The sequence below is a fragment of the Euprymna scolopes genome, chromosome 14 (genome assembly GCF_053919585.1).
Source record: "Euprymna scolopes isolate OS-2025 chromosome 14, ASM5391958v1, whole genome shotgun sequence".
Lineage (NCBI taxonomy): Eukaryota > Metazoa > Mollusca > Cephalopoda > Sepiida > Sepiolidae > Euprymna > Euprymna scolopes.
Window position 1 is genome coordinate 123203921 of NC_136495.1, and position 26865 is coordinate 123230785.

Below are 26865 nucleotides of genomic sequence, written 5' to 3' on the forward strand. Positions count from 1 at the left end.
GAAGATAAAAGAGCTATAAAGCAGTAGAAACAGATAGTAGCAACACTGATTAATGAACGCATAGTCTTTTTAAAAATACATATTCTTAATATATATACACGAAGCAAAGATAATTTACACTGTAATTTGGTATTGTCCGTTTTTTTACCTACCTGAGCGATGCCAAATCCGGTCGACAGTACTGGATGTAGTAAGATAAACATACAAATCTCCAACCTTTCCTTTCATGTGATAATAAAATTGTACACATGATGTGTACGTTGTATGGATCTCGGGGGAAATCAATCGAGAAAAGCCGTGCGGGTTTGCACCTTTGATGTACATATAGTGCCCTGCAAGTTAGACAAAAAAACATACTTAGTAATCATAGACGAGTAGTTAACAATGCAGAGAGCAAGCAACGCAAATGCACTCGCATCATAAAAAACAAAAAACAAAACATATATGAACAAAAACAGTTAAACGATTTATCTGATCAGGCTTACAGTTTAATATGAGATGCAGAAATTCATTGGCTACAATATGGACCAAATAGTGAGTCTTAGGGTAAACATAACGGCCATTATCAACAGAAGTGTAATTTTCACCGTGCCGAAATGACATTGAACCTAAATATCCCAAAATGAAAATAATTCTGAATTAAATCATGTATTATTGCAATATTTTTGGTGTTCAATTTGGGTATGCCTCCTCAAAGAAGAAGGATTCTATTTATAGGAACTGATTTCATTTCCAGAGGATTTCCCTCAATCTCGGCTCCTAACCAGGAACTTAAAAGATCAAGGGTTTTTCTAAGGATGTTGGTAGTACCTACAATAGCAGAGCTCTGAAGGCCACGTAAAACATTGGGGATTTGTAGTTTTTTTCAATTGTCCTTCCAGACCGCTTGATACTACTCCTAGTGTGCCAACTACAACCGGGATTATTTGTGTTTTAACCCCGTGTATACACCTTATCTCCAAGGCCAATGGAGCATAATTGCTCCACTTCTCGTTCCCCTTCTCTCTCACATTCTTATCCCAGAGTACTGAGAAGTCTAAAATCTGCCAGTTTTTTGAGACTTTGTCAATGACGACCAAATCCGGACGATTATGTTCCAAATGCTTGGTCGTTATGACACTTTTGTCCCACCTTGCCATCCTTATTTGTTCTCACTTCATCAGGCACCTCCTCAAATCATTTCCAGCACACTTCACCCCCCCTCTTACACACCTCCCAATATATCCAGAGTCCAATGCGATCGTGTCTTTTGCGGTACTCTCTCTGGGCAAGTCCACTACACCCTGCTGCAAGGTGCTCAATTGACTCTGAGGTCTTACCACAAATCCGGCATTCTGCAGCAACTTCCTCTACTAGAACTATTTTTTTGAACAATCGTGTTCCTTATGCCTGCTCTTGTGCTGTACAAACAAAAGCTTCAGAACTATTAGCCAGATACCCAGCTCTAAGTTATTGCCATGATCTTTCATTAGCCACTTCTGCTATATCCTGGAAGAACCTTCCATGTATTTTCTTCCTAGCCAGTTCCTGTGCCCTTTCTCTATTCATACGTTTCACATAATCAGCCTTGGTCTCACATACCTCCACTTCATTGCATCTTAAGCATTTCTTGCACTTAAGCATCCACTCCTTACTTCTAACCACATGCTCCGTCAACGACATCTCCTCGGTTCTAACACAATCTTTTACACTTTTCAATCCTCTCCCACCATCCTTCCTCTTTTGATACAACCTTGCTAGGCTACTTCGAATGTGAAATATACCAAACATTGCTAAAACTTTTCTTGTTTTGATATTTATGGCATTCAAATCCTTGTAAGACCATTCTAAAATTTCTGCACTGTATCTCAAAACACTGACTGCCCATGCATTTACTGCTTTCATTAGGTTTCCTCCATACAGTTTCGACTTTGCAATTAGTTTCATTCTTCTAAGATACTCCTTCCTGACTTGTTCCTTCATTTCTCTGTTCATGATGCCTACACCCTCCAGCACTCCTAAATACTTATATCTGTATCTTCTATTTCTTTCATGATTTCTCCATTTGGCAGCACTATTCCATTCGAATGAACCGTTACTCCTCTTTTCATCACCAGCACCGCACATTTACTAATCCCAAACTCCATCCCAATGTCTTATGAGTATGTCCCCACAAGTTCTACAAGTCTCTCCATTTTCTTTTCATTTCTACCGAATATTTTCAAATCATCCATAAACAGTAGATGTTTGAGGCGTCTGTCACCAGATCCAAAGTTATACCCCAGTTTTTCTCTCTTCAAGAGGATGCTCAGTGGCATCATTATCCTTACAAAAAGAAGTGGCGATAACGAATCTCCTTGAAATATCCCACGTTTAATGCCAGCCTGCCCCATCTCCTCTCTGTTTGCTGTCAGCAACGTTTTCCATTGAGCCATACTTGTCTCCAAAATCCCTACCACATTCTCAGCAACCTTCATCATCAATAGTGTTTCATATATCTATGAGTGAGGAACCATGTCATAAGCCTTTCTGTAATCGATCCATGCTATGCTCAGATTCCTCTTCTTCTTCTTTGCATCCTGCATTATTTTTTTAATTTATTTATTTATTTTTTATTACATTTTCACCCCAAACAAGGCATATAGCAACTTTGTTGTAGGGGGCTACTATCAGGGACATGGACATCAGGAGTACTATGTAGGGAGTTGGGAAGCAAGATGTCAGTTCACGTTGTACTTGAACTTCTGCATGTTAGTACAGTTGGGGAAACAGGGACCCGGCAGGGAATTCCAAAGTTTAGCTGTCCTGGAGAAGAAACTACTGGAGTAGAAGGCTCTCTTACATCTAGGGATCTCTACTGTGAAGGGGTGTGATTTAGCTGCTTGTCGGGTTTGTCGGGGATATTTACGTCAAGGGGGTACAAGTGCTTGCAATTCGTCAGAGCATTCACCCTTAAAGTACTTGCGGAAAAGGCAAAGGGATGCAACATTTCATCGATGAGACAGGTTTAGATGACAGCTAAGGACCTATCAGATTGGCGACTCTCTTGTCTAGGAGCGAGAGACTAGTGGCAGATGCACCAGCCCAAATATGACAACAATACTCCATACATGGGCAAATGGTGGCCTTATAGAGGTATATGATACTTTTGGGCGTTAGTAGCTTTCTAGCACGGTAGAGAGAACCTACCTTCTTTGCAGCGGTCCTGACGATACTCTCGATGTAATTGTTCCAACTCATGTTTCCTGAGAGCGTTAGGCCGAGGAGTTTAAAGGATGTACTTTCAAATAAAGAGTCATTGGGCATTGCTATTGGTGGTAGAGAAGGTTTCTTGTAATTATTGAAGGAAATGAGTTTTGTCTTGGTAGCATTGGATGTGACCATTCCACTACAGATCGAAGATCATCATCTAGTGCTTCTATTGCTTTATCATAATAATAATAATGTTCCAACCTCATTAATAATAATAATAATAATGATAATAATAATAATAATAATAATAATAATATTTCAACCTCATTCATAATAATAATAATAATAATAATAATAATAATAATAATAATAATAATAATTACAAGTAGATGAACTTATCCAAGTATGAAGATCGAGCGTCATAAAGATAAACAAAAAAGAAAGAACCCGGCAAAATGTAGAATTTGCCGTCCAATCAGCTCACGGGGTGGAGAACTTCAATCTATGCCCCCCCCCTCGCCTGACTTTCACGAAAAACACTCGTCTAGCCAGAACCACTATCAACAATTTCCCCCACTGTATATCTGTGCCTAAACCTAAACGTAGATTTCATGAACAAGGTTTCATTCTTAGAACTGGTCATCTGTGGAACTCTATTCCGCTTGCCTGCTTTCCAGCTAACTACAATCTGATTGTCTTCAAATCCAACGTGAACAAGTTCTTATTGAACCGTCCCCCTAAGTAATCCAAGTTACAAAACTCCCACTAATGTTTACTACGCTAAAATCACAATGATTAATGTATACTGATTAACCCTTATCCTCGAGTGGCCTCTGTGTCTTGATAAGTGGTGATCCCTATGTAAAAAAAAAACAGAAAAAACGAAACAAGTACGCTGAACTTGCAGAAGAACTAAAAGATATATGAAAAAAAATCAATATACAACCAATAATTATAGGAGCTCCTGAAATAGTCCAAAATAACTTTGAAAAAGATATTGAGAGAAATCGGAATCAATGGGAAGACTGAGCATATACAACAGACGGTAATGCTGAAAATAGCTAAAATTTTATAGAAAACTCTCGATTACGGTAAAAAACTTTGACTGGTCAAATACTCGAGAAAGATAAAATGGGATGAAAAAAATGAGTATAGAAAGCGCTAATCAGACCTTCATTGTGTTTAAGGAAATCTACGACCTTCACGAGGCTTATTGACACCAAAATTCAATGAAAACCACTGGACGTTGCCAGTTATAAGTCAATGGTAAACGGCTGTTGCGATATAGCAAATTTATTTACAAGAGTTATCTAAAGAGGTTGCGAGTACTGGAAATTTGGGGAGGCCATAGCTTGTTGTGAGCGATCTCTGATGATAAGCCGTGTTAGAACTCATAGTGAGTAAAATAATAATAATAATAATAATAATAATAATAATAATAATAATAATAATAATAAAAATAATGATAATAATAATAATAATAATGATAATGATAATAATAATAATAATAATAATAATAGTAATAATGATAATAATAATAATAATAGTAATAATGATGATAATAATAATAATAATGATGATGATGATGATGATGATGATGATAATAATGATAATGTCTATTAGTGTCTAAAGAGTTACAATGCCTTAAACGACTAAAGAGAAGGAACTCTTCTAGATTCATAGAGTGTGCAGATGAATGAAGAAGCAAACTGACCGTAAAAAACAAAACAACAACAACAAAAAATAAACGATATCTTACCTGAAGGAGTACCAAACGTGTGATCAGTATTTGGTCCGGTGGATGCACTTGGCGTACCACCGTGGTGCCATGTCCAGTCATATGTGTCGGCCGTTCCTTGAATAAAGCCGCAAATGTTTTTGTTTTCAAAGTCACACGTTAGATAAGCATTTGTTATATCTGCGAAAAAAATATGTAAAAAAATAAATATGTAAAAAAAATAAGTATGTAAAAAAATAAATATGTAAAAAAATGAATATGTAAAAAAATAAATATGTAAAAATATAAATATGTAAAAAAATAAATATGTAAAAAAATGAATATGTAAAAAAATAAATATGTAAAAAAATGAATATGTAAAAAAATAAATATGTAAAAAAAAATTAATATGCAAAAAAAAATAAATATGTAAAAAAATAAATATGTAAAAAATAAATATGTAAAAAATAAATATGTACAAAAAATAAATATGTAAAAAATAAATATGTAAAAAATAAATATGTAAAAAAATAAATATGTAAAAAAAATAAATATGCAAAAAAATAAATATGTAAAAAAATTAAATATGTAAAAAATAAATATGTAAAAATAAATATGTAAAAAAATAAATATGTAAAAAAAAAATAAATATGCAAAAAAATGTCAAGATTATATCTACATATGACACATCGACCATAAAGCTTTGTTCTACGCATGGACAAGTCTATTACTTTCAACTGCGCGTTTTGCAATCATTTAAAAAAGAATAGGAAATTTTACATGGCAAACGCTACTAAGACTAAAGTTATTTCTTTTAAACATTTACAAAAAGAACCATTCTCAGCCACCGGTAACCATGACTAGTAGCAATCCAAAACAGAGCTCATTGTTCATGGTCGTTTATACTCCTCGGATTAATACTCACAGTTATTATGAATTGGAACAAATACATTGAAGTGGTCTTCCTGTATTATGCTAGAAACTACTGATGCCTGACAATATCTTATATCATTACAAAGCTACCATGCATGGGTTATTGTTCACGCATCTGCGCTAGTGCATCTATTACTAGTACCTTCTATGGAACAGGGTCCAAAAAAGTCTCCAATCGAATTAGTCCTTTATTATTAACCAAGCTCCAACCCCCGTTTCATCATCGCAATGTGTCGGTTTTACAAATACTTTAATGGAATGTGTTCTGGCGAATTCTTAGTATTTGTGACTGCTTAAAGTAAACACCCCGAGTAACTCGACAGGTAGAAAAATCGCGGCCCTTCACTGTAAGCATCATGCCGGCAAGCTTTCTACTGTAAAACTTTATTGAGAATTCACCTTCTGTTTTCTGCTTTCCTTACTGTGCTAACATGCAAAAGTTGAAATGTAATCTGAACAAACATCTGTAAACTCGCAGCTACAAACAAACAAACAAACAAACAAACAAACAAACACAAGAAAATAAAAATCCGAGTCGGCATTTTTCTTTTATTTAACACATCGTTCATTACAGTTGCCCTTTCTCCCAGTCACGACGCCAGCTTAAAAATCTCTCGCTGCCACAGGTCAATTTCTACTTGTCCACGATTCTCTTTCTTCCAACCGCACGCTGGCTACAGCCAGCTCATTCTCGCCTTCACTTTACACGTCCGTCTCTTTCGGCGCCGACTTTATTTCTCCCCGACAACGTGGTGTCCTTTTTTCCTTTTTCCTCAGACGCAAGCCCGATCACACTTCTCAATTTGTATACACACTCAAATCCTGCACTTGCGGCTAATACACTTGCTTGCCATCCATCCTCCGGATTCAGATATTTTCATACGCACGCACATGCGCTCTGTTACATATAGTGTCCATCTAGGTATGGACCCACATAATAGCACAGTACGGCTAAGTGGCATTATACCTTGTTTAGGGTGTATAAGAGTGAAAACAAAGTTAATTCGAGCTTAGTGGCATCATATCAATTTAAACATATTACTTACAATCAACGCAATCACCATTGATTATCGATACGTCATCAACAGCAATATCTCCATCGTAAGCTTCTCCCACAACGGCTGAGAGAACAACCTGAAAAGTGGAAAAAAAATGAATATATAATTAATCAACAATTATTGCATTTCCCCAGTTAAGATTTATATATATACTAGCAGTTCGGTCCAGCTTTTCTCGGGCCCTATGTACTGTTCATAACTTTATGTGCCTATGTATATATTAAAACGTGTGAATATGTATATGGTAATGCCTTTCTATATAATAGGATTCCTTAACTACCATAGAGAAAAGTTGGTAGAGACCGCAGAGTTCGATTTTTAAAAACTTTGACCCCAATTTTGACCCCTTAACATTTATTGTTTTGGTCTAAAATTAAATTAAAATGTTTGACCAATGTCCAAGTAATCTACGTCTAAAATTTCAAGTGCTTAAGCCTAAAATTCGCGGAGCAGTTTGGTAGAGTCTGATTAAAAAGCTTGCTGCATGTCTGAATACCCTTTATGTAAAATTTCAGATGCTTAGACCCAAAATTGTCTTATTAGTTTGCAAGACACCGCAAAGGTCACATTTTTTTAACATTGACCCCTGGGAAGCCAAAAGAAAAAAAAAACGATTAAAAAGCTTGCCCTATGTCTTAACACACTTTATGCAAAATTTCAAATGTTTAGACCAAAAATTGGCTAAGTAATTTGGTAGAGACTGCAGAGGTCAATTTTTAACAGCTTTTACACTAATTATAGCCCTTTAACATTTATTTTTTGGGGCTCAAATCAAATTATAAAGCTAGATTCAGGTCCTAGTAACCTATATCTAAAATTTTAAGTGTTTAGACTCCAAATTCGCGGAGGGTTTGGTAGAGTTTTCAAAAGTCAAATCATTGAACTGACCCTTAATAGCAAAGTTTCTGGCCGAAAACTAATTCAAAAAATTTTCCCAACATCTCAATATCCCTAATGTTAAGTCTCGAGTCTGTAGACCGAAAATGGATAGTTATTTGGCAGGGAAATGTACACACACAGTCAGACACACGCAGACACACGCAGAGACATTTTCACTTTATATATATACTAGCATGGGTGTCCGGCGTTGCCAGGGTGTTTAGGGGTGTATGCTGAGCAAAAAAACAAAACAAAAACAAAGCAAAACAAAAATAACGGTCAATTTTTTAAAATTTGACCTCTATTATGACCCCTTCAAATTTATTGTTTTGGGCTCAAATCGAGTTATTAAGTTAGATCCATGTCCAAGGAACCGATATCTAAAATTTCAAGTATTTAGACCCCAAATCGTCGGAGGAGTTTGGTAGAGTTCTCATAGGTCAAATCCTTGAACTTTGACCCCTTAACACCAAAATTTCTGGCCGAAAACCGATCACATAGATGTTCCCAAATCTTAGTACCCTGTCTATCAAATTTTGAGTCTGTAGACTGAAAATTGACAGAGCACAGACACAGACAGATAGAAAGACAGACACACAAACACGTTAACTTTTATATATGTATATATATATATATATATACATATATATATATATATATATATATATATATATATGTATATATATATATGAGAGAGAGAGAGTTTTCTCCCTCTGACGTTGATATCAAATACCTATTTTTTTTACTGAAAAATTATTAAAAAGAACTTCTTAATATATTCAGTCATAGATATGCGAGCGACTTCTTCATGAAAGTTAACTAATTTGCATATCCTCTTAAAACTAATGTCACCTGAAAGTATCCTGTATCTCTACATTGCCATTATTCGCCCATGTATGGAGTATTGTTGTCACATTTGTGCTGGTGCATCTGCTACTCCTGGACAGGGTTAAAAAGAGAGTCGCCAACCTAATAGATCCTGAATTGTCATCTAAGCTTAAGCCTCTGTCCCATCGACCAAATATTGCATCCCTCTGCCTGTTTTACAAGTATTTAATGGTAGATGCTCCGACGAATTACAAACCCTTGTACCCCCTCAACGTAAATACCCCCGACAAACCTAACAAGCAGTAAAGTCCCATTCCTAAACAGTAGAGATCCCTAGATGTAAGAAAGCCTTCTACTCTAATAGTTTCTTTTTTTTTTACACAGTGATCACCACTTATCAAGGCCCGGAAGCCACCCAGGGATAAGGGTTATTGCAAGTGCATTACGTTAGTGTGGAGATTTGATGAAGTGTTTACTTAAGGGGGGGTTCATTAGGAATTTGTTAACGTTGGACTTGAAGACATCCAAGTTGTAGTCCGGTGGGAAGCAGGCAGACGGAACAGAGTTCCACAGGCGTGCAGTTCTAAGAAAGAAGCTTTGTTCATGGAATCCACGTTTTGATTTAGGCACAGATATAGAGTGGGGGGAAATTTTTCCCAGTGGATTCAGCTAGACGGGTGTTTTTCGTGAAAGATTGGCGAGGAGGGGGACCAGAGATTGGAGTTCAGACGAGCATCTGCCATGGAAATAACGATAAAACAAGGATAGGCTCGCAACGTCTCTTCTGTGGGAGAGAGGTTGCAGGGTAGAGAAAAGGGCATCCCCCACTAAGCCACGAAGTCTATTTTGTACTCTGTCAAGGCAGGATAGGCTGTTTTTAGCAGTTCCTGCCACGATATGGCAACAGTATTCACTACTTGGACGTACTTGGCTTTTATATAGATAGAGAATTGCATATATATACAGTAGAGATCCCTAGATGTAAGATATGCAGAAGTTCAAGTGTAATGTGAACAGACATCTTGCTGCTCAACTCTCCACATAGTATTCCTGCAATTCATGTCCTTGATAGTAGCCCCCTACATCAAAGTGGCACTGTGCCTTGTTTAGGGTAAAAATATAATAAAAAAACGAGTGTTCATTAATTAAATATTCATTTTTATAGTTCCTTATTAGATGATTAGTTTCATTTCACTATTACATATAATTCTTCCATGCACACTCTCCACATTGCGCATAATTGCGTAGAATGTAGGATGAATATATATATATATATATATATATATATATATATATATATATATATATAGAGAGAGAGAGAGAGAGAGAGAGAGGGAGAGATCTTCTCTTCTATCTTCTATCTATCTATCTTCTTTTATATATATATATATATATATATATAATGAACTCAATTTTTCCCGTATGATTTGGACCTTAATAGGATTAAAAATCAAGATATTTCATGCAAATATAATATGCACAAACTTCAGCACAATATCTGAGGTGTGTTATAGGCATATTACATCTCCCCTTCATCGCTAATCGTAGATTTCTTTATTTTTCTGCTGAGAGTACACTGCCAAAATCGGTTAAGATCAATGCAAGTAGTAAAATCTTTTCTCTCTAATCAATTTCTCTTTCCCCCGCCACCCATTTACACCGTTGCGTGATCGTTCACAAGAGACAGTTACGAACGAACATCGGATGCGGTTTTCTGCACTTCGTAGTTGCTTAAAAAAACTGGAATGGAATTTTACCCTGTCTTTCCGTTCGACTCTTCCTATTGGGTGAAACGCACCACGCTTACTTTTACGTTGCTTAATTACCATTTATTTCCCAACATTTATACGCTAAAAAATGACTATTTCCATTTTTTTTAAAATAAAAATATAATGCATAATTTCCATTTTATTTCGTTTTGTTCAATTTTTTTTTTCTGTTTTCGTTTTTCCGATTTTTTTGGAAGTTTAACATCGTTTTTTTTTGTAATATTGAAACAGGGTTATTACTTCGGTTATTCTTTACTTAACCCCCCCCTTTACACACACTCCTACAAATACCTGGCAAACGCCGGGTACCCCGCTAGTATATATATATATATATATATATATACATATATATATATATGTGTGTGTGTGTGTGTGTGTGTGTGTGTGCTTGTATAAGTGTGTGCATAAATAACGTATGTGTACGTAAAACGTCTCTACCAAAATCCTCTCGGAATATTTGGTTTACAGACTTGAAACTTGATATATAGGGAATTTGGACATGTGCCCCGATTTCGATTTGCTTTTTAGCTTATAAAAATGGCTGCTAACGGAACAAAATTCAACAACAACAACAACAACAACAATAAATGCAAAAAAAAGCAGGAGTAAATCGAATGAAGCTTTTAAATGAGCACGTGCATAAAAATTACATTCATAGTTAAAGTCGTTGAATTCTTATAACTGTTATCCTTCTATCGATAGTTAAGAAAGTAACGACACTGTAGCGCTAAAAATACAAAGACCTGAGTGCTAAAAATTGATTTCGATTCTTATTGGTGGCACACAAGTAATGCTTTTTTTAAAATTAACTTTTGACATTATTATATATTATTTACAATATAGTAATCAATTGACGATTTGTTGTATAATAATACGAAATTTTTATATTTATATTTATGCGTATTTTACAACTTTCTGTAAAATATAAAAACTAACAAAACCAAAAACAAACAAAAAAATTTCCTCCTCTATGCGCTAATAAGATTTAATGAGATTTTTATTACATATAAATAATGAATATTTTGTTAATTATAAATTAAAAAGAAAAACAAACAATTTAATATTTGTCTAAATTGCTAACTAAGAAAGAACACCCAACAGCCACCCCATGTAGAAAAGCGACACTAATTATATTTTAATTTTTATACATTATTTTATATATTATTATTTTTTAATTTCTTAATTTGTAGTCGTGCGTTTATGTTATTCTGTTTTACACCCTGGAACACTGTGAACTATTTTATGTAATACACCCGTATATATACATTAAAAAATTCATTTTATTAATCTTAAATAGTAAAACTAGGCTTTTAATATCAATAGCAGAAAAAGAAAAAAATCAACTTCATATATATATATATATATATATATATATATATATATATATATATATATATATATATATATATATATATATATAACAACTTACGTTAAATAGAGCATCGGAAGTGAAGGAGAATTTTCCAAGGATCCATCTTTGTCCCTTATTTCCCTCTTCGGACCACGTCGGTGCATTCGGAAGAGTCAGTCCATATTGGATATAAACATTAAGTTTGTTGACGTGTGCGCCATACATATAATACCAAAACGAAACACAGTTCACCCTAGTTTTATCTGGCTGGTACACAGGGCTGATCAAGTTGGCCACAGAACCTTTGCTTTGACGCGTCGTCTCCAAGTAAATGTAATGGCCCTCTACAAGTACAGGTTAAAAAAAAAACGTAAGTAAATAAATAATGTTGGATAGGTTTTTATACAAGCATAAATTTTGATATACGAGGGTCGTTCTAAAAGTAAAGCCTCCTATTTTTTAAATAAAAAAATTGGAAAGCTACGAAGACAGGAGTACTACCAAAAGAACGAGAGACCTTTTGTACTCCAAGGTTTATTTTTCTGCATAGTCCCCACCATTCCCAATGCACTTTTGCCAGGAATTCAGTGACGTATCTCTGTTTCCGACGCACCTCCGTGGCCTTCGGGCCAAGATCAAAGTGTAGTATCTGTTCCGGCAGATACTACAGGCTATGACTAGCAAAGACCAGATGTGGGGGCAACCCCACATGCCTGACCTTTAACCAGCTCCCATTTCCCACCTCTCGGGAGCTGGTCCCCTTTTTCCCTTCCCCCTCCCTTCACTCCTCACATTAAAAATCGGCCTTGTGCCTAATTTGCTCGGTGGGGGAGCAAATAAATACCATCTGTTCCGGCAGATACTGCACTTAAGATAATTTGTACCAGTCAATGGAGGGGAAACCCTCTATACTGGGACAATTATTATTTTTGGTAACCAGAGTGCCCCTTTTTGCCTACTTTTAGGGGAGCTGGTTTTTACCTCACATTAAAAACGGCCTTGTGCCTAATTTGCTCAGTGGGGGAGCAAATAAATACCATCTCTGTTTCCGACGCACGTCTATGACAGGGGTTGCTGTCTTAGAGTCTCACCACGTCACTATCTCAAACTGAGAAATGTACCTTTCGGATCATGAATGCATAACTTTAGTCATTATAACATTGCAATTTGCATTCCCTTCTGATTCATTCGGGCGAAAGAAAATAGCAGGCACGACTTTTGGAAAGCCCCTCGTTTAATTTGGAAAGTTAAATCTACATATTACAGTGTCTTTAATTAGTTGATTAAATTGTTAATTGAGCCAATTAGTTTTTGTATCGTCCCACGTACGTACACATCATACTGACCGCCTCTTTACGGAGGAGTTTATAGCGAAGCAAATGTTTTCTAATCACCAACCGCGTTTCTACTTTTGTCCATATTTGTTTATACCGAATCCCATTCCTATATACTTTCTAAAGAGATTCGAATTGTTTTTGTTAGTGTTGACATTTATCTTCCTCCCATGACAGTTAAGATGTGACACGGGGTCAGGAAAGTGGGATATGATAAACCAGCGCCATAGAAGAAGAGCAAACAGGCCTGGCAAAATGCATGAACAGCCCAATTGGCATTCAATGATAGAGACTTCTCAGGCGAGTAGCTATAAACTAACCCCTTCTTACAGGGTGAAAAGGCAAATATTAGGCAAGTAAGCCTCTACATAGGACCATCCTCCAGCCATTAGAAAAAACCTTCTCAGCAATGGCATAGACAGTTTGATTTGGATTTCCAGGGAGATTACGTTGGTGCTAATAGTTTAAGCACATCCATGTTTGTTGTGGCGATAAACACTAATGCATCATTACATGGATAGTGGTGATAACAGAGAAAGAGAAAAAAAAGAAAATGAATTAGAGAGCTTTACTCTGAACGAGCCTAGTATGCCAAAGCGCGTACCGGATGCCCAAGCACAGTCATCGTTCACTGTTGCCAAACGTGCATTGAGAATTGCGGTTACTATGTAGAAAAATACACTCTGAAGCACAAAACAGCGCTTGTTTTAATTGTACCATTTCCGTCTTCGTAGCTCTTTAATTTTCTGAGTGAAATAATAAGAGGCTTTACTTTTTGGACGACCATCGTATTGTACTTGTGCTTTAATGGCATTTTTCGCGCAATATTAAATGCATTTTTTTAAAATAATTTTGTTCGTTTTCTTTATCCAATTTTCAGGTTCTTTCTTTGTCCAGAATTTTACTAGTGAAAAAAACCTGAGTATATATTATTTTATTTTAGTTCGGTAAGTTCTTATAAATAAAGAAACTCTTGCCCTGACGCTAACACTTAACTTCCTTATGAGATACAAAGATATTTGTGCCTTTGTTGAAGATTCTTAGGTTAGTAATATTAACCTTTTTTTTCTGCTCAATCAACAACTTAAGTATCTAATAGTTTATAATTCTTGTAGTTTTTCTTAATCTTGATTAAATGTAAGGCATGAATTCATTTTGTCTGATGGATTATACAACTACTGCTGTTACGTTAGGAGTATATACTCTATTCCTTCTATTAGCAAAGGTTTTATGGGGGGGGTTCGTGCATTATGACATTTTGAAGATCTGATCAGGGTTTATTTGTAGTGGATAGCATTCTCATGACAGGTTAACTTTCTGACAAACTTGTATAGAAAGACCGAAGACATTTGAAGATGGTGTAAGTATTGACACTTTCTCCTATTTTTCTATTATTTGTTATATTATTATTTTATTTGTATTACATTATGTATTATCATATTTAATTAATTTTGTAGTACTTGCTTTGTTCATGTCATATATTCTCTTTTATTCTTCTATTTTCCTCTTGAAAATACACAGATAGTTTAGAGTTACACGTTCACCAATATCTGTAACACAGAGACGATACTTTCAAGTCATGAAAGTTCATTCATCATCGGAATTCAATTTGCAGTCGCGTATGAATCGGAAAGGCATTACTTTTAGAACGCTTCTAGTAAACAAACAAAAAACGACCCTCAAAGAATGTAAAGAAACCGGAAATATAAAAACCAACATAAGAAAAATATGAAGGGAAACAGTAATATTGTTTATTTATAAGACAAAGAACTTGTACAAAAAAAAACAACACAAATATTTATACGAAAAAGACACTTGAACAGGAAAACAGAATTAATAATAACAGTTAAGAAAACGCAATCAAAGCCAACTACATAAAAAATAAGGTAGACAATCCCAGTCAAAGACTAAATGTAGATTCTATAGAAAAAGATATGAAACTGTAAACTAATAATAACTGATTGCAGAAAGTTATCTATAAATCGTATAAAAAAGAAGTAATTAGATTAGAGATATCGCCCGCTTGAAAGGTTGCAAACGACAGGCTTTTGAACTACAAACAAATTATACATACACAATGCGGAGAAAGTTATGAAAAATCGCATTACATAGTAATACAACGTTCAAACTTATCCAAGCAAGAAAACTGGATAGAATAATAATCAACAAGAAGGATAAAACTCTTTGAGATAATACATTTTAATACCAATAATGTTAGGAGCACTAAAAATAGTTCTGAAAAAGAAGAAAATTGGATACATTGAAATCAAATGAGTGATTGCAAGTGTAGGGATAATGAAATTGATGACAAGTGTCAAGGAGCATCTTTTAATGTTTGGAAAATTTTGTGATGAGAATTGGAAGTCGTATCAGGTAGATTATTCGGACTACTGCTCTGATCTTGGATGTTAATCTCACAGCGTTTATGTCAATGTAACCTCCGATCTTCTTCAGCTGCGTTTTATTGTCTTTATATTGAACGAGAATCTGTATGAAATTAAGAACATAACCAAGTTCTTGATGAGCCGTTCCCTTTATGTAATCCAATTTACCAAATTTCCACTACTAACGATTATTACGTCATTGTCCCATTGACCACTGTACACTAATTGATCGTTATCTTCGAGTGGCCTCTGGTCCTTGATAAGTGGTAACACCTTTGTAAAAGAAAATAAATAAATAAAGCTCTTTATTTCATCACTTGGATAGATTTGTTTTCGTTGGCCGGTAAAAAGTCTTAATAAATCCGTGGTGTAACGGGTGTACTTGCTAAGTTATAATTAGTTCTAATTGATAATCTTCTAGGAGTTGAAGGTTTAATCCTCAGTTTAGGCGATACTAAGAATGGAATTATGAATTACTGAAAACTCCTACCAGATAATGACTGAAATAACGAGAACAAAGTACTCATGTAGTTAGTTTAGTAAAGGGCTCCGTTCGAAATTCTGTATAGATTCATGAGTTCAACAAAACGCATCTGAAGCAGATCTGTCTTATATCAACCCAACAGGTTTGAGAAGCAATAAACCGAATAATCAAAAAGAAAAATCAAAAAGGTCTTAGAAAATTGAAAGTAAACCACCTAGAAAGATAGTACCATGCAATTATATGTGTTAAGATAAACAACAATAAATAAACAAAACGAAATATATACGAGAGGCGTTCCAAAAGTAATGCCTCCTATTTTTTATTCCGTTTGAATTGATCAGAAGGGATTGTAAATTTTATCGTGATAATTACTGAAATGATGCATACATGACCTGAAAGTTTCATCTCTCTGTTGCAGATATTGACAATGTGAGACTCTAAGAAAACAACGCCTGTCATGGACGTGCGTCAGAGACAGACATGCGTCATTGAATTCCTGGCAAACCGACATTGAGAATTGTGGTCACTATGTAGAAAAATAAATTCTTGGGCACAAAAAGTCTCTAGTTTTAATGGTACCACTTCCGTCTTCGTATCTGTTCAACTCTTTGAGTTAAAAAAATAAGAGATTTTACACACACACCCACACACACACACACACACACACACACACACACACACACACACACACACACACACACACACACACACGCACACACATATATATATATATATATATGTGTTAAGACACATTCAAAATAATAAAAAAAAAACTTATAAGGTAAATTTATAAGGGGATCCCTAACATTTACCCCGATCAGGATGAGCCGGTTTCTCTTGAAAAAAAGTAAGTACATAGGAATATTAAAGTCTCATTATCTATTTTCTCCTTTCACGTTTCATAAAAACTGGTTGCGCAATGATTTGTTGGTACAAAGCAAAATGGTCATGATGAGTCTGTGAGGATATTAAAAGCGAGTGCGGAGAGTAAGAGAAAAAGAGCAACATTTCACTGAAATTACTGAAAACGTATGGAAATCACAGGGAGAATTTATTGTCACTAAGATTCTGAAGCAACGATCATCGAGAAAAAAATCCATTGTAAACGGTTATTGCGATAATGCAACGTGATATGTAACTAAAATCGATGAAAGCGGAAAATACTAGAAATTCGAGGAAACTGCTTTTACGAGTGAGCAATCATTGATAATGACTTACGTAAGATTTTCCAGGGAGTAAAATATAATAATAATAATAATAATAATAATAATAATAATAATAATAATAATAGTAGTAGTGGTAGTAGTAGTAGAAGAAGAAGAAGAAGAAGAAGAAGAAGAAGACGAGCTAGGAACAATGCCTACGACTATTGAAATAGGAATGGGAGATATTGGAATCAGAGGGATGGCTGAAAATGTAAAACGAATTTAAATGATGAAAATTACAGAAATATTAAGTAAAACTCTTGAATGTGGAGACTAATACTACTACACATAAACTACACACAAACTGGACACAGAAACGGCTACAGATGCAAAGCATAAAGGAACATCACATGGAATCATGAAAACTGAAACCGCCTCCTTTTTTTTGTGCGTGAATGTCACCAACAACGGGCACCACACCAATTAATGAGGATTAAGGAGGACGGAAACACCTTCGCTGATCGAGTGCAAAGTTGAAGAAACTAACTGGCACCCAATGGTCACCGTCAACAAGAAATCAATTGTAAGCGGCTGTTGCAATAACGCAAACTCTTTTGCAAAAATTATCGAAGAGATGAAGAGGAGTGAAAGTCTGGGGAGACTTGTTGTCATTCAAACTTCAGTGAACACAGCAAGTTGTTCTCAAAAAGCAATATTTGATGATGGCTTGTCTGACTACACCATAGTGAGGAAATAATAATAATAATAATAATAATAATAATAATGATAATAATAATAATAATAATACAACCAGAATATTCAGCCAGCTTATACGAATGGAATTCTGTATGTAAGCAACGGAAGGTACGATACTACCCAAGCAAATGGAGAAGAGGACAGTAAGTGAAAATGATAACTGCACATATGTGAAAGCGAATGGGGAAAGAGAAGACAAAATTTTGAAATCTAACACGGCATCGGATTCTCATCATCAGCTGGAAAATGAAAGTCTTCGTAATTGTTATGTAAGCCTTTGTCTTCGTTTGTCATCAACCGCAAGGTAATGTGTTTTTGTCTTCATCGTTTGTATAATGAACGTTACATGAAACCAATTCCAAAGTATTGACTGTATCCCCCTCATTAATAATGTATCTCCTCTCTGTGTTTAAAAAGAACTGTCCATTACACATTTCTTCATGTCTCTCTTTACATCTCCATTCTATTATAAATGTTCACTGCGTTATGCGTCCCCCGTCATGTACCTGTTATGCTACACAAAGAGGATGGAATGGCCGTATAGAGAAAGCACTAACCAGACATTTAATGGATGAGCGCAAAAAAGGACTGGGACCTTGGCGAGGCTTATTGCATCCGAATTCCAGTGAAGACTAATGGTGGCTACTAACGAGAAATCAATAGTAAGAGGCTGTTGCCATTACGCAACTTCTTCTGTAAAGGTTATCAAAGAGTTGGAGGTTAGATATCTGGGGAGATTTGTTGTCACTCAGACTCAAGAGAACACCAAAAGTTGTTCTCCAAGAGAAATCTTTGATGACCTGCGTGACTACTTTTAGTGAGTAAATAATAAATAAATAAATAAATAAATAAATAAATAATAATAATAATAATAATAATAATAATAATAATAATAAATAAGACATGAAATTGAAATCAGAGGAATGACTGAGAAAATACAACGAACAACAATCATGAAAACAACAGAAATATTAAGGAAACCCTTGAATGTGGAGACTAACACACAGGAGCAACAATCACAGGCCAGACAAACTGCTGCAGAGGCAAAACATGAATCGTTACATGGAACCAAGAACATTGAAGCTGCATATCTATAAGTTCTCTTACCCCACTTCATCCCCATTACCACATCATTGCCCCCCCCAAAAAGAATCAGACCGAATAGCCAAGTATAGTCAAGGAGGAAGGAAAACCCGAGGAGAGAGCAGACCTCCGCTGGATAAGTATGAAGGGGACGGAGACATTGGAGAGGCTTATTGCCACTGAAATTCATGTGGAGACCAACAGCCGCTGCCAACAAGAAATCAATGGAAAGCAGCTGTTGTCATAATGCAAATTTATTTTCAGATGTTATCGAAAAAGGTGGAGAGTACTGAGAATCTGGGGAGACTTGTTATCAATCTGCTTCCAGGGAATATATCAGGCTGTTTTCAAGAAGAGATCTTTGTGTGAAATCTCCTTATGAACCAATAATAATAATAATAATAATAATAATAATAATAATAATAATAATAATAATAATAACAATAATAAACAATAATAAACAATAATAAACAATAATGATAAAAAGGAAGTTTAAAACAACTTACTTCCTGTTGTATGATCACCAGGCGGACCGGTATCGCGTGTCGTAGTGGGTCCGCTTTTCCGAAACCAGTCGGTATTGTCCTGGTTGTCTTGTATCCAACCGCATAAATCTGTATCGAAATTACAAGTGAAGTTTCCAGTCAAAGAGGCCGGCGTTGTCATAATCTCAGTTGTTATTTGGGGCGCCACTGTCGTCGTGACGTGGGCATTGCTTGGTGAGACTGAAAAGATGGAAAAAATAGTACACCAGTGAATTCTTATACAGATCTACCACACGAAAAAAACATGCTTCCTACTGTAGGATTTTGTTTCATGATGGAATTTGAATCTGTGACGCAGGGGATAAATGCGTTGAGTGACAATCAGTTCTTAGTGACAGTCTTTAGAGATTGAAGGTCCAATCCTCATGACAGATCATAATGATAAAAATAAAATCAAAATTACTGACGGAACGGAAACACTCAATTCCGTGAACGAAATAAAGTGTTCCGTTTAAAATTCCTTATAAATTTCCAACATCGAAAAAAAAGAAACCCGAAGAAGGAGGTTACGTTAGTCGAAACGTTAGGAAATAACAAGAAGTCTTTAATAAATCAATCACTAGTCTACCATCGTGTGAATACTAAGCTTCTTTCTGACCCACAATATAGATTTAGGTAAGGCCATTCTACTTCAACTATTTTAACTGTCATCGGTGAATGCAACTACCATGCATTGGATGAGGCAAGAGAAGATAGAACTTTAATCCTTGATATAACCAAAATCATTAAGATCTGGCGCCCTGGATATGACCTTAAACTATATCCAGTGGTGAGGCCCCAGCTTGCGGGCTTTGTGGAGTGTGGAGCCACCCTTTAATTACCATTGCTCCCAGGTCCACTCTGACCCGGAATGGTAGTATATGTTAGGGTCCCAACTATGGGTTAAATAGAAACCGATTAAAAAACAAACAAATATACTCTATTAAAAAAATTGTTCTTCAAAATCACTAGATTCGGCATTAAATAACCTGAAAAAGGTTGATATGCCGTGAAACAACCAACCAACCAACCAACCCACCAACCAACCAACCATTAAGATCTGGCATGAAGAGTTCCTCACGAAAATTAAATCGTATTTCTAGACAACTCAACACAATCATAATCGAACAAGAAAAAAAACCCGGATGTTCTCGATGACTGTAAGTCAAAACATGATGTTAATGAAAAAGTACCCGGGTGTTCGATCCTTGGACCTTTATTATTCCTGGTATTCATAAATGTCATCGCTGAGAAAACTGTTTGAGATAATTATATTTGCCATGTTCTATAATACACATGAGAGGATCAATACGATTGTGCGCATAGCCAAAGCAGCGACAGAATCCCTGGAAAACGATCTTCAGGAACTGAGCTGTAAATAGATTGTTAATTTTAATACTATTAAGAGTACACTTCTTTCTTTTAACAAGTACAAAACACCTTCTGAACCACCGTTTGTCATAACAAATAACACCCTACCTGAAAATCCTTCTTTCAAACTTTTTCAGCTTAATATATATTTATAAATGTCGTACAAATGTAATCTGTTCTTATATATCTGTCATTTATGTTATATTAATGTCATCTGTACTTATATATCTGTCATTAATATCAGTTGAATGTCGTATGTACGAATATATCTGTCATTCCTATCATATTAATATCATCTGTACAAATAAATCTGTCTTTAATATTATATTAATGTCATCTGTACATTAATGCCAAATTACTGTCATCCGTACTGCTATATCTATCACTATCATATTAATGTCGTTTATATATCTGCACATTTATATCTGTCATTAGTGTCATATTAATGTCATCTGTACTGATATACCTTTCACTCATATCATATTAATTTCATCTGTTCTTATATATCTCCAATTAATGTCAAATTAATGTCATCCGTATTTATATATGTGTCATTAATGTTATACTAATATCATTGTGTACGTATATATCTGTAATTAATTTCATATTAATGTCATCTGACATTATATATCTGGCAATCATGTCATATTAATATCGCATGTATATATATGTCATTAATATCATTTTAGTATCATCTGTACAAATATATATGTCATTAATCTCATTTTAGTATCATTTGTACAACCATATATGTTATTAATATCATTTTAATATCATTTGTACAAAAATATATGCCATTAATATAATTTTAATATCACCTGTGAAAATATATATGTCATTAATATCATATTAATGCCAACTGTGCAAGTATATACCATATGCACTTATATATTTGTAATTAATATCGTATTATTGTCATCTGTACGTATATATCTGTCATTAATGTCATAGTTATATCATCTGTACAAATATATCTGTTATTAATATCATATTAATCACATCTGTACTCATATATATGCCATTATTGTCATATAAATACCATCTGTACTCAGATATCTGTCATTAATGTCTTATTAATGTCGTCTGTACGAATATATCAATACATATTTATGGCTAAAGCTCATCAATAATCATGATATTTTTTGTTATTTTGATATTTCAATATGTCTTTTCTGGTCACGACTAATTTGCATGATCTGTCAGAAAATTGGTATAAGCGACATGCCAAACATAGATATAGAAATTTATTATAATTATATATAGGATGTTTTTTGTCATATAATCGGAAGCAACTGGTAAGGACTTGTAATCAATTTTCAAATAATGTTCACTAATTTCATACTCTTTTCTTTTTCGCTGGCTTCTTTTGTTTAGAAAAGAAATACGCTTTTTCTGTTCAAAGCACATTTTTCGCAATCCCAATTGACTTTCTGCAAACTGTTCTAAGAGCACAATTACTAATAGTTTTAATTTTATCTTGTACATATATGTACATATATACATATATGTACATATGGCGGCGTGAAATATTACCCACGTAGTTGTAGAAGTCTATTATTTTGAGGGTGGTTACATTACATTACATTGTGTAACTGTTTTAAATTTAGATTTTTAGAAATTTTACACCTGTCAATTCTCCTACGCGAATTAATTCTAATGGAAATTTAGATGCCCGCCTTTAATAAACACTATCACTGACCAAAATAAAACGGGCCCCAACTCTAATTAGGCCCCGTTTCTAAGTGTTTTGTCCGAATGAAATGAAACTGTGGTCATAACTAGTTTATTATATTCAAAACATCACATCAAATAAAAGAGTCTATGTTCACTAATTTCATACTCTTTTCTTTTTCGCTGGCTTCTTTTTTTTAGAAAAGAAATATGCTTTTTCTGTTCAAAGCACATTTTTTGCAATCCCAATTGACTTTCTGCAAATTGTTCTAAGAGCACACTTACTAATAGTGTTAAGTTTATCTTGTACATATATGTACATATGTGTACATATATGTACATATATGTACATATATGTACATATGTACATATATGTACATACGTACATATATGTACATACGTACATATGTGTACATATATGTACATATATGTACATATATGTACACATATGTACATATATGTACAAGATAAACATACGTACATATATGTACATACGTACATATATGTACATATGTGTACATATATGTACACATATGTACATATATGTACACATATGTACATATATGTACACATATATACATATATGTACATATGGCGGCGTGAAATATTACCCTCGTAGTTGTAGAAGTTTATTATTTTAAGGGTTACATTGCATTACAATATGTAACTGTTTTAAATTTCGATTTTTAGAAATTTGACACCTGTCAATTCTCCTACGCGAATTACCTCTAATGAAAATTTAGATGCCCGCCTTTAATTAACACTATATATGTATATATAACACTATATATATAACACTATATATAACACTACATATATAACACTACATATATAACACTATATATATATATATATATATATATATGTATGTATATATACACTACTGACCAAAATAAAACGGGCCTCAACTCTAATTAGACTCCGTTTCTTATTGTTTTCTCCGAAAGAAATGAAACTTTGGTCATAACTAGTTTATTATATTCAAACCATCACGCCAAGACACTAGGGTATTTGGCCTTTTTTCTCCGTTCTACAGCATATGTTCTAGATGGCGTCTATTTAGCTTTTTTGGGGGGGGTCACCCTGTATAACATTACATATATACATATATATATATATATATATATATATATATAACTCCATATTTAACACTATATATAACACTATATATATTACACTATGTATATAATACTATATATAACACTATACAGAACACTATATATAAATAATTAACACACTATATATATATATATATATATATATATACACACATCTTTATGAATAACACAATATATATAATTAACACTATATGTATTTATGTATATATATATATATTAACAAAAAAGACAGACATACTTTATGCATGTGAATTGATTCTATATTTTGGCAGGTGGAATAACAAAAAGTACTGGTGTATATACATATATGTATGTATATATATACATATATATATATTACCTTGTATATATATATGCTCTATAACCTTATATGTGTAATAATAACTCATAAAGGTCTTTCATACAAAATAGATGAAAAATAAATTAAGAAATATTAATATTAAAAATAAAATATTTTACAATTGATATCTTACTTTGACATTTATTTTCAGTGAAGGATATGTCATCAATGGCAATGTCCCCCGTGTATTTATCACCGCTGCTTGCCTCAAAAGTAATTGTGTAAGTCGTCGCAGTCCCTCGTAATGGAACTCTAGCAAAATGCCACCCTTTTCCTTGGTCTCCTTGCAGGTGCCACAGAACTGTTTTCGAGTATCCGGTGACTAAAATCAAGAACAGGAATGAATTAAATTAAAATATTGCAAAAAAAAAAAAAAAATAGCAAGAATAAATAAAATGTTAACAAAAGTCGACCGTTAACCCGGCATATTATTCTGCAATATTAAAAGTATTAGTATTTTATGACACATTAAGAAATGTTATTCTGAATCAGCTTATGTACTGTGTGGTCTTCATTACGTTGCACTGTTATGACATTTGTTGCCATTAATGTTCATAAGTTGTTTATCGAACTATATTCATGACTTTGGTTCTGTCTGTAGAGACAATGGTTACCCCTTGTAAAGGTAGGAACTTATGTAATCATGAAGCAAAGGTTGCGCAATTTTTCCCCCTGAGTCGGCACTAGTTGATTCCAGTAGCAAGGAATACATGACAATTGTTGACAATGCCGAAATGAATCGAGAGCAAGTAGAACACGTATTATTTCCAAATAGTTGTTCCTTTTCAAGCTTACCGAATCTTAACGTCGGTGGTCTAGCAGGAAGCGATGCGTCAACGTTAATACATCGTATATAGAATCAGAAATAGATATAATTGTTGAATATGTTTGACTACATGTTTACGATATGGAATCATATAGATGGATTTCAATAAATTGTCAGACTGAGAATTAAAATTTACCAAAGAAAAATGTAACATTTCTACATACAAAATCTATAAATATTAAACTTGAAAATATATTAAAAATAAACTGAAAAAAAACAAACAAATGAAATAAACAGTCTGAGACAATTATGAAGGAAAATAACACAGCTCGATCTGAATAAGCTGTCACGTTGAAATTAGATGAATTAAGAAATAATCGTAGAAGGGAATTAAGAGATGATGCTGATGAATCACATGATAAAATATTTAGCAAAATTAATTATGTTGGTTGATATTGTATTTTATAATACCAATCTATGCACAAGAAATCAGATTTAAATCTAAGGACAAATGTAAAGATTGAACTGTGAAGATAATTAAAGCACACATTATCAGAGACAAACAAATCAATAATCATAATAATGTGTTCGGAATTGATCTAATAATACTGCAAACGCATTGCATCCCATCACAATGTATCATCAACTATCAGCATTAGGGCTTTTATCATCCTCATCACTCATTCCTGGTTTACGTCCATCTTATTTGGAACTGTAATTCAAATGGTTACCATAGTTACCACGCGAGAAACTGTGGATTGCCGACGCTATTTACCCATAGCTACGTGTCCACATACAGCGCCTGGTATTTATAAATGATCAATCATCAATTACTGACCATATCAAGGCTCGGAGATCACTCGAGGATAAGCGTTAATCAGTGTACAATAGTTAATGGGAAAATGTCGTAGTAATTGCCAGTAGTGGGAATTGGGTAAACTGGATATCTAAAGTGGACAACTCATCAAGAATTTGTTAATGTTGGACTTGAAGATAACCATATTGTAGTCAGTTGGAAAACAGGAAAACGGAACGGAGTTTCACAGGCGTGCAGTTATAAGAAAGCAGTTTTTTCATGGAATCTACGTTTAGGTTTAGATAATGAGTGGAGAAAATTAGTTACAGTCGTTTCAGTAGACGAGTGATCTTCGTGAAAGTTTGGCGAGGGAGAATCTTAGATTGAAGCCCAGACGAGCTCTTGCCATGAAAATAATGATAAAGCAGACACAGGCTCGCAACGTCTCTTCTGTGGGAAAGAGGTTGCAGGGAAGAAAAAAAGGCATCCCCTGCATGAACATCGCTTAACGTGATTAGGCCATATGATTCGATATGAAAAAAAGTCTCGTAGATTGAAAGACTCCAGACACCAAGAGACTTCAAAGAATAAAAAAAAAACACTTACTTTCATTGTGAAACTTGTATGAAAACTAGAGCTTATAAATTATGGATTTATAAAAAGTCATCTTACAAATGATATTAAGGTGTTAAAATATTGACAATACTCTTGCATTCATAAAATCAGTTTATTATGGATGGGAGTAAATGAGATGTAATTATCGCTATATAAAAGATGAATGATATTTTGGCAATACTTAAATGATTAATGAAAATAACTGAGTTTGAGTACTTATGGTGACGGTGAAAATGTATTACAAGTATTTGTTGACCTCAGCTTTAAAACAACAACATACAAAATCTTTCATCTGTTTAAGGTATTACTTACCTTGCATAGTCACCTTTAAACTATCGACTGCATTGCCATACATATTGTACCAAAACTGCAGGCACGCATTTCGGACAAGCTTTGGTAAAACAGTGCTCACTAATTTGGCTTTCATGCCAGGCTTTGTCGGAGCCGACGTTTCTATGTACATGTAATGACCTAAAAAACAAAGCAAATATAGTTTTACATATACGAAATCATTTTTTAAAACCAGATTTGATATATTTTTACAATAAGTGTAAAGAATGTGGATATTATATTTGATTCGACCCAGTGAGTTATACACACGTGTTTTCTCCTTGTTGAACTATAACGACAAATGCGGTGAGAGGCTATTTATCCTAATGTCAAATCCAGTAAGTTATTAATGTCTTATTTTTGGTGTGTATGTGTGTGAAGGTAAAAGATCCAATATTTTTAAATTGAAGCACGCTGTAGAATTAAGAAATAATTAAAAAAA

General features: G+C 34.2%; 2 protein-coding genes across 2 annotated transcripts in view; both read right to left on the bottom strand.

Annotated features, from left to right (window-relative positions):
* The window catches only part of LOC145292796 (MAM and LDL-receptor class A domain-containing protein 1-like), a 497041-nt gene extending 491397 nt beyond the window's left edge, over positions 1–5644 (bottom strand). Inside the window, exons 1-3 of the mRNA XM_080138835.1 lie at positions 5620–5644; positions 4931–5089; positions 153–332 (exon numbers count right to left, since the gene is read on the bottom strand). Coding sequence (XP_079994961.1) covers positions 153–332; positions 4931–5089; positions 5620–5644 — 364 coding nt within the window. The remainder of the gene's footprint in view (positions 1–152; positions 333–4930; positions 5090–5619) is intronic.
* Positions 5645–6216: 572 nt separating this feature from the next.
* The window catches only part of LOC145292797 (MAM and LDL-receptor class A domain-containing protein 2-like), a 100886-nt gene continuing 80237 nt past the window's right edge, over positions 6217–26865 (bottom strand). The window contains exons 19-24 of the mRNA XM_080138836.1: positions 26406–26564; positions 24050–24238; positions 19399–19617; positions 11785–12050; positions 6868–6955; positions 6217–6299 (exon numbers count right to left, since the gene is read on the bottom strand). Of these exons, the coding sequence (XP_079994962.1) occupies positions 6217–6299; positions 6868–6955; positions 11785–12050; positions 19399–19617; positions 24050–24238; positions 26406–26564 (1004 nt within the window). The remainder of the gene's footprint in view (positions 6300–6867; positions 6956–11784; positions 12051–19398; positions 19618–24049; positions 24239–26405; positions 26565–26865) is intronic.